At 38.3% G+C, this 8,379-nt stretch overlaps 3 protein-coding genes across 3 annotated transcripts; 1 reads left to right on the top strand and 2 right to left on the bottom strand.

Moving 5' to 3' along the window:
* The first annotated feature begins 323 nt into the window (after positions 1-323).
* LOC113355883 (translocase of chloroplast 90, chloroplastic-like) lies at positions 324-4,002 on the top strand. Its single transcript, XM_026598857.1, has 3 exons — positions 324-484; positions 642-763; positions 1,452-4,002. The coding sequence occupies exons 1-3, from the start codon at positions 477-479 to the stop codon at positions 3,701-3,703; spliced, it is 2,382 nt and encodes a 793-aa protein (XP_026454642.1). The 5' UTR covers positions 324-476; the 3' UTR covers positions 3,704-4,002.
* Positions 4,003-4,085: 83 nt separating this feature from the next.
* LOC113355884 (7-deoxyloganetin glucosyltransferase-like) lies at positions 4,086-5,749 on the bottom strand. The gene is made up of 2 exons (XM_026598858.1): positions 5,172-5,749; positions 4,086-5,059 (listed from the first exon to the last, which is right to left on the bottom strand). The coding sequence occupies exons 1-2, from the start codon at positions 5,677-5,679 to the stop codon at positions 4,107-4,109; spliced, it is 1,461 nt and encodes a 486-aa protein (XP_026454643.1). The 5' UTR covers positions 5,680-5,749; the 3' UTR covers positions 4,086-4,106.
* A 1,562-nt stretch (positions 5,750-7,311) lies between these two features.
* LOC113359308 lies at positions 7,312-7,833 on the bottom strand. Its single transcript, XM_026602965.1, has one exon. It carries the CDS (start codon positions 7,831-7,833, stop codon positions 7,312-7,314), a length of 522 nt encoding a protein of 173 aa, XP_026458750.1.
* Between the last annotated feature and the right edge of the window lie 546 nt (positions 7,834-8,379).

Genomic DNA, 8,379 nt, shown 5'->3' with positions numbered 1-8,379 from the left:
TATGCACCCCTACATGGATATAATACATGGAGATGGGAAAACCAAAAAATATCTGTTTTGGGCCGCACATCTATGGGCTGTAAGCCCTACAACAAAAACATCAGTTTTCCTTTTCGTGAAACGGAGTAACAGCGTACCTTGATGATGAACGAAAATTGAATTTTTATACAACTTTTCATCCTTCCAGGATCCAACCTCAGCCTACTCCAACTTTGTTTTGCCAACATGCCCCTAAGACCCGCTGAACCATAGTTTATAGTTATACAGTACTTTTGTTTGTTTGGTTGGTAAGAAAATAAGTAGTTTGCAAAAAATGAAAAGTAAAATCGAATCCTAGACAAAATCTTATCCAAGCAAGCAAAACACAAAGACAAGTCTTCTATTGAACGAGCTCCATGAATTCTCCTCCTCCTTCCCTTCCTCCCTCCATATAAAACCCATCAACCTTTTGGGCGAAATCTCGGATCATCGATTTCATGTTCAGGTACTTTTTCACTCATTCTGTTCATAGATTAGGAAAAAAAAAACCCTAGAATAATTGTTATTACCGAAAACTATTATGAATCTATTTGTGTTTTTCCATGGTATTTATTAAGATTGGGAGCTAGAATTTACTAACCTTACGAACTTATTTGATATAGGATGAATGCTGTCAAGGACTGGATTTCATCTCAGTTAGCATCCAATAACTTGTCAAGAACATTACCAGGGAATGATAATTTTATTGATGACGAAACTCAGGATGAAGAATATGAAGATAGAGGTATGAATATGATGATGCTCTTTGCTTTCTTTTGCTCAGTCGAATTCCTTATAGTTTTGAGTATGAATTTATTCCTTGAAATTGAAGCTAATAGGGACCATACACATGGTCAAATAGATCTATGCTGTATGCTTATACTGAATTGAAATTATAATTTGTCTGTTAGAAGCTAGTAGAATAATTTTCTTTTTGTATAGAAGTGGGGAAAAAAGCAAATTGCAGAAATTATCTGCAACTTCGAATTTTGTGGGAAAGTATATATAAATCAAGAACTTTTGTGCTAGGGAGAATTTAGGCAATGGGTTATGCATTTTATTGTACTGAAGGTAAACGATTAAAATACATTTACGCAAGTTTCTGTTCCAAAGGTTTTACTGTCCACATTGTTTGCACACCGGAACACTAACAGTAGCTTTGAACTGCCTCTTTTTCCTCTGAAATATCAACAGACCTTGTCAAGGGTTTCAGGATCACTGCGCGTATTTACAACATGGTCTAGTCTGCAGCATGTAAACTTAAAGTTGCACATTCATTTGACTGACTGTAACATACAGTTAAATATGGTAGTTCGATAGCTAATTGTCTAATGCTTTAGTGTTACCCAATTTTCGAACGCTTGACGCCTTCCCCTATCCATTTCTTATGCTTTTGGTGTCCTTTTAACGATTTTGTTTCATGAAAATTTCAGGTGCAAATCTCATAGGAAGTTTACCAGATCCCCATGTTTCTCCTGATACCTCTCTTCAATCTCCCACAGCCAATTCAGATAATCAACCTCCTCCACAACGTGCTCTAGTAGATGATTGTCATTTCTCCAAGTATAACATTAATGAGAAAGATCCATTGTCTAAGATCAAAGCTCTCCAAATTAAGTTCCTACGTCTCGTCCGTCGTATAGGGCAGTCATCTGATAACCTCCTTGTGGCACAAGTCTTGTATCGATTGCATCTAGCTACTCTTATACGAGTTGGAGAATCTGATTTAAAGAAATCTTCTCTTCCGAATGATAAGTTAAGAGCAATAGCGGCAGAACAAGAAGTTACTGGCTCTCCTACTTTGGATTTTTCTTTGAGGATACTGGTCTTGGGGAAAACAGGAGTTGGGAAGAGTGCTACTATAAATTCAGTTTTCGAGCAAATGAAGACAACAACAGATGCATTCCAACCTTCCACTGATCAAATTCGAGAAGTTACGGGGAGCATACATGGCATTAAAGTCACATTCATTGATACCCCTGGGCTTTTGCCTTCATCTACAAGTAATCTGTGCAGGAATAGGAAAATCCTGCTCTCAGTGAAGAGGTATATCAAAAGATTCCCTCCGGATATTGTTTTATATGTTGAACGCCTTGATCTTATAAACATGGGTTACAGTGATTCCCCCCTTCTGAAGCTTATAACTAATATTTTTGGATCTGCAATTTGGTTTAATACTATCCTTGTTATGACCCATTCTTCTTCAGCTCTCCCAGAAGGACCTAGTGGAAATCAAGTTAACTACGATTCATATGTGACCAATTGCTCAAATCTGGTTCAACACTACGTACACCAGGCTCTTTCGGATTCACAACTAGAAATCCCTGTCCTATTGGTGGAGAATCATTCTCATTGCAGAAAGAATATCTTAGGGGAGAAAATTCTCCCAAATGGGCAGGTTTGGAGGCCTCGGTTTTTCCTGTTGTGCATTTGCACAAAAGTCTTGGGAGATGCTAATGCGCTCCTGAAATTTCGTGATGACTTTCAAATGGGACCTGCTGGTAATACCCGGTTACCATCGTTGCTGCATCTCCTCTCCACTCTTCTACGGCCGCGTTCCGAATCAAGTACGGTAGAAATGGATGATGAGACTGATGTGATGTTAGAAACAGAGGAAGAAGAGTATGATCAATTGCCTCCAATTCGGATCCTGACAAAATTGCAATTTGAAAAGTTAACTGACTCTCAGAAGAATGAATATCTTGATGAACTTGATTATAGGGAGACCCTTTATCTCAAGAAGCAGTTGAAGGCTGATATTCGCAGACAAAAAGAGAAAATTCTTTCTAACAACGTAATCTTGGCTGGTGATGATAATCCTGATAACCAAGAAGGAACTCCAGAGGCTGTTCAATTGCCAGATATAGCTTTCCCATCTAGTTTCGATTCAGACCACCCTACACACAGATACCGCTGCCTAATAACCAGTGATCAGTGGCTTGTTCGACCTGTTCTTGATCTTCAAGGTTGGGATCATGATGTAGGGTTTGATGGCATTAACTTGGAGACGTCTGTGGAAATAAAAAGAAATCTACATGCATCTGTTATGGGTCAACTGAGCAAGGACAAGCAGGATTTTAATATGCAAACTGAATGTTCTGCAACTTGCACAAACTTCAAAGGGTCCTCTGCTTCTGCAGGTTTTGATGTTCAAACATCTGGTAAGGATCTGGTATGCACAGTTCGTGGGGATACAAGCCTGAGGAACTTCAAGCACAACACAACTGGATGCGGGATTTCTGCAACTTCTTTTGGGAATAGGTTTTATGCTGGTGCTAAAATTGATAACTCCATTTTGATTGGGAATAGAGTGAAGCTTGTTGTGAATGGTGGGGGCCTGGGAAGCACAGGTCAGGTAGCGTATGGTGGGAGCGTAGAAACGATAATTAGAGGGAGAGACTTCCCAGTAAGAAATGATAAAGTTAGTTTTCTTCTGACAGTGCTCTCGTTCAAAAAAGAAATGGTTTTAGGGGGTACTTTAAATTCTGATTTTCGACTTGGGCGAGGTACAAGTATGTCAGTTAAGGCAAATCTTAACAGCAGAAATATGGGACAAATTTGTTTAAAAACAAATAGTTCTGATCATATGGAGATTGGGTTGATTGCCGTTATCACAATGTTAAGATTCCTTTGGAAAAAGGTATCTGGGGATTTTGGAAATGTAGAAGCTGATGATATGGGGTGAATTTGCTCTTACACTGATTTTTTTTTTATTTGTTTGGTATTTTTAAGATTTAGTCTTAAAAAGCCTTGCATTTTGCGGCGATCATATTTTTCTGCAAGATTTGCCACAAGCTTACCACCAGCAATCAGTTTGGGCCTTTTCTGGCTGCTCATCTTTAGCAGTGCGCAGTGCGCGAGCATCTCTTCTTTTCCTGTTTGCCATTGCCCAACAAAACTGAATGAGCAGTGCGCGAGCATAATTGTACCCACTTTCATGTATGATTCTATCATTCATAGGTGAAATAAAGATAAAATTTTACATTTACAATGAACAATTTTATGACTATAAACAGACCACTCTTTCACAAGTCGGAAAAACAGCAGAAGAACCAAAACATTTGGAGATTGGTCGGTAGAATCCAAGCTCAACTGATAATTTTACTACTAGCATGTAGTATTTCGTCAACGATCTTGTTCAGATTAACATAAGATGAGCCACCAGGTGCAACGGCTTCCATGCCTTTCCTCTTCCATACCATGGCTTTGCTCTTCATTTCCTTGCCCTTGTCACCTTCCATCAATTCTTTAACTAATTCCTCGACTTCATCCCTCTTTACATTATTATCAATCTCCATGCCAATTCCCCAATGCTTACATGCATATCTACAATTTGTTTGTTGTTCGGCAAAAAAAGGCCAGCATATCATAGGAACACCACCGTAAATACTCTCTAGAGTTGAATTCCAACCACAGTGCGTTAAGAAGCCACCTATGGCAGGGTGGTTCAATACCTCCTCCTGTGGACACCAATTTGGAAACAGACTTCTTTCTTTTGTTTCTTCAAGGAACTCTATAGGTAACTTTGCAGAATCTTGTTGGACTAAATCAGGTCGAATGACCCACAAGAAAGTTTGCTTACTATTAGCTAGTCCCCAAGCGAACTCGATCAATTGTTGTGTTGTCATGACAGTGATACTGCCAAAATTCACGTAAACGACGGAGTTGGGTTCTTTTGTATTGAGCCATCGTAGACATTCTGGTTCTTCTTTCCATAGATTAGAGCCTACGGACTTTAACTCATCTGTTTGCTGAATTTGGTCGATAAGTATATGAAGAGCACCAAGTGTGAAAAGAGGAGGTAATGACAAGTTCCCGGACCGCATTGCTTCTACAACTTCATTCTCTAACTCATCAAATGTGTTCAAGATGATACCCGAAGCTTTTGTTGCATTCTCTGTTTCTCCAAGAATGTACTCGATCATTTTATCATTAGGGTCTGTTATTCGTGCAAAAGCAGGGAAATCCATAAGTCGGATATTATCAAATCCAGGAATGTCAACTACTGTTTCAAGGAACCCAATTGTTCGGCAACCCTCATCTGCAAGAACAAAATATATCATGTAAAGTTGTTGTTAACATTGTACTTCTCTATATATGAACTCAAAATCAGTCCTAGAAAATGTGTGTTTTCGATGATATGTATTGCGTACCTTTGTGCAGAATGAGACCTTTTTCGAGGAGATGTCGGTAATGGAGATAACCCATGAAACCACAAGCACTAGTAGTCCAAAACAGGTACTCTGGAAGACCAAATTCTTTAGCAACTGCAAGTGTAAAACTCATATGGCCATCAGAAACCACACAAGTAACACGAGGAATATCTGGCGTTTCATCAAGTTTAGTCAGGAGATTTCGAAATGGAGCTCCACAGTTTTTCTTGGTGGAAAAACAAAGAGAATCAATATCTTGTGTTGAATCAACATCACTTGGTGGTAGTCCATCTGGAATTGTATGGAACTGAAAATCAGGTAAGCCTTTAACAGAATCAACTCCTCTCGACTTGATTAAACGTTTATGATTAAATTCTGTATTGACAAATGTGATATAGATGCCTTTGTTATGAAGAAGTTTTGCTAGTTTCAGCATTGGATTTATATGACCTTGAGCTGGAAATGGAATGCATACAACATGTCGTGTAACTTGAATCGTAGAACTCATTTCTCTAACTATAATATTTCTCTGACAAGATATATCCAGTCACTGTAATTCTCTTTGTTTCTCTCTTCAAAAAGTTTTAAAATTGTGTTGGGTTCAAGTGTTGAAGAGATGCTTCTTATATTAGATAATGCACAAAATATCTCTATCTAGCCTCATTACAACTAGCTTGAATCGCGTTTGAGATTTTTGAACACAACTAGTAGTCACAACTCTTGGGAATGACAGTTATTGGGAAAACAACGTACAACCAATTAAGTTGGCCATGCATAAAAAGCTTCATGCGCGTAGCCCACGTTGAAAATATGTTGCATTACCCACCGCCAAGCACACTCATTTAAGACACATCCAAAGCAATGAGGACATTAAGCTAGTTGATTCCCTACGTGAGGGTTCTAAAATAATTAATTGTTGATGACCAAATTGAAAGGTACAGGATTTACTAGTATTTAAGGCTGTTAAGCCGCGGGGTCGTTCTTTTGTGTGCAAAAGTCTTTCATCTATTTGGTTTCTTTGGGTTTTTTTTTACGGTCTCTTCCAAGCAAGTTAAGCTTCATTGATTTCAAAAATTCAAGATTCTACCAAAAAAGTTTTTGAGAAAAATATTAGAACAAAAATTAACGGCAGTGGTTATAATTATTTGCTGGAAATTGAGATAATGAGTAGGCTTCCCGTAAAAACACTTATGCGGTTCAAATACGTCTGCAAATGTTTGGTGGTCGACGACTCAAGAAGATCAGTTGTCAATAGATTTACACGAAGTCATTCATTGGAAAAACGTCAATATCTCTTGATCATCGAGCTAAGCCTTAGCCATATGCCCACTATACGTTATTTGCTTTTTCTTTCAACTCATTCATTGATATCTAAAACAGTGTCATTTTCTTTCAGTCCTAGTCGATTGAAGTTAAACAATACATGTAAAATATTCAAGAGTCACTTCATGATGATGGGTTCTCCGCAGCTCTTGGGAGTTGTCAATTGTCTGTACCTGCCTTCACAAATATTTGCAACTCGATTAAAACTTAAAATTTAGAGCCCAGCTGCAAATAATACCACACTTATGCCATTCAATAGGTCATTATGACACTAGAAATCCCACCAGGGAGGCCTCACAATAGCTGCATACCACAGTAACCAGTATCATATAATTAAGAAATTTCGACGGCAATCATAGCAAGAAATGCACAACAACCTATAAAGTTAGCCATGCATAAAAAGCTTCATGCAGCCGACCATGCGCATTGAAAACAAGCTGAGAACTAGCATGTAGTGACAGGACGCACCCACTTGCATGCAGTAGTGCGCTCTACATGATGCTTGCAAGTTGGGCATCTAGTCCATGCGTTTTGCCTAGCAGATCATCAGATGATCGTTTTTCTCTATCATGATGATTCTGCCTCCGTTCATCGGTCGACTACACATATGAAACATCAAAGCTTTACAAATTAGGAAAATACTGAAAACATAAACAAAAAAATTATAAGCTGTGCAGGAGTGCATATAATATGACTGTTAGCATGGACACATTAATAAACACGACTATATAATATTGTTAAAGCTTCAACAATCAAAATAAAAAATGAAGGGAAAAAAATATATCATGTTCCTACAATTTCATTTCTTTGGGCGAGCTTAAGTACCCGAGTTGAGTGAAACTAGACTTTCCACATATTCAACTGCATCAAGAAGCCTTAAACAACTTGAAATCCTGTGTTTTCTACCACTTGAATGCTTTGGGTCGTATAGAAACAACTCATAGACGGTCTTTAGTAGAATCTGGCCATTCCTAAAAGTCGACATAAACTTCAATGCATAGTCCTTCGTAATTAGTTCACGGGCAAAGGCATAACATTGGATCCATGATTCTTGAACTCCATAATCTTGCATCACCCAAACTTTAAAACAAACCTCAAAAACCGTAACAAATACACCGAGGCGCCCTTCCAGAACTCCAATGGTCATCCTCAAATGGTTCATCTGTAAGAGTTCCTCTGGAAGTTGCAACTCACCGCACTTCTCGTTACTGAAATCAACAACGACAATTAGTTTAGGTGAGTTTATTCCTAATGTATAAACGTCGAGGGTTCCATCATATCCATTCATGATTATTAACTTGTAATCAGCCTTGCGATCATAACCAAAAGCATTAACCATGGTATAACTATGTTGTGATTCGGCTATTATTCTTTTGTACTCTTTAGTTGCTGGGTTATAGAAAAAAGAAAGAATTTCTGAGCATTAGTACCAGTCCATATGCAAACCAGACCATTACATGAACCTAAAAACCGAAGAATCGAATAAGACCTGAATGGGAGGTAATCCACCATTTTAACAAGTTCACTTTCAGTGTACTTCTACTTAGCGACGGTAATGAGTCCTGACTTATAGATTTGACTGACCAACGTTGTTTTTTCTTGTCATAGCTTTCGAACATGAGATTACTGTGTTTTCTTTGTGAAGTAGTAGTATCCAAGTGCATCTTAACAAAATTAGGGTTTGGAATATATCCAGACCAAGACTTGCTAACGCACTTACATACACATGTTGATTTCGGTGGTACCTGTAGAAGGATCTCAAAGTGGATATCTTCGGGAAGGCTCGACATTGTGGTAGTATTCAACGCCTAAAACTATAAAATTCCTGAAAAGTTAACTTTGATCAATTGATCGGAGAACAACCAGTCAAATCCTTGGAATCTTG

Source organism: Papaver somniferum, chromosome 3, assembly GCF_003573695.1.
Source record: "Papaver somniferum cultivar HN1 chromosome 3, ASM357369v1, whole genome shotgun sequence".
Classification (NCBI taxonomy): Eukaryota; Viridiplantae; Streptophyta; class Magnoliopsida; order Ranunculales; family Papaveraceae; genus Papaver; species Papaver somniferum.
The sequence above is the reverse complement of the archived record's forward strand: the minus strand, read 5'-3'. Positions and strand labels throughout refer to the sequence as shown.

Bases quoted from the DNA above. Each gene is read 5' to 3' on its own strand.
- LOC113355883 (XM_026598857.1), top strand. The intron at 764-1,451 runs GTATGAATATGA...TGAAAATTTCAG, and splicing joins TGAAGAATATGAAGATAGAG to GTGCAAATCTCATAGGAAGT.
- LOC113355884 (XM_026598858.1), bottom strand. From the start codon at position 5,679: ATGAGTTCTACGATTCAAGTTACACGACATGTTGTATGCATTCCATTT. The intron at 5,060-5,171 runs GTACGCAATACA...TTGTTCTTGCAG, and splicing joins AGGTCTCATTCTGCACAAAG to ATGAGGGTTGCCGAACAATT.
- LOC113359308 (XM_026602965.1), bottom strand. From the start codon at position 7,833: ATGGTTAATGCTTTTGGTTATGATCGCAAGGCTGATTACAAGTTAATA.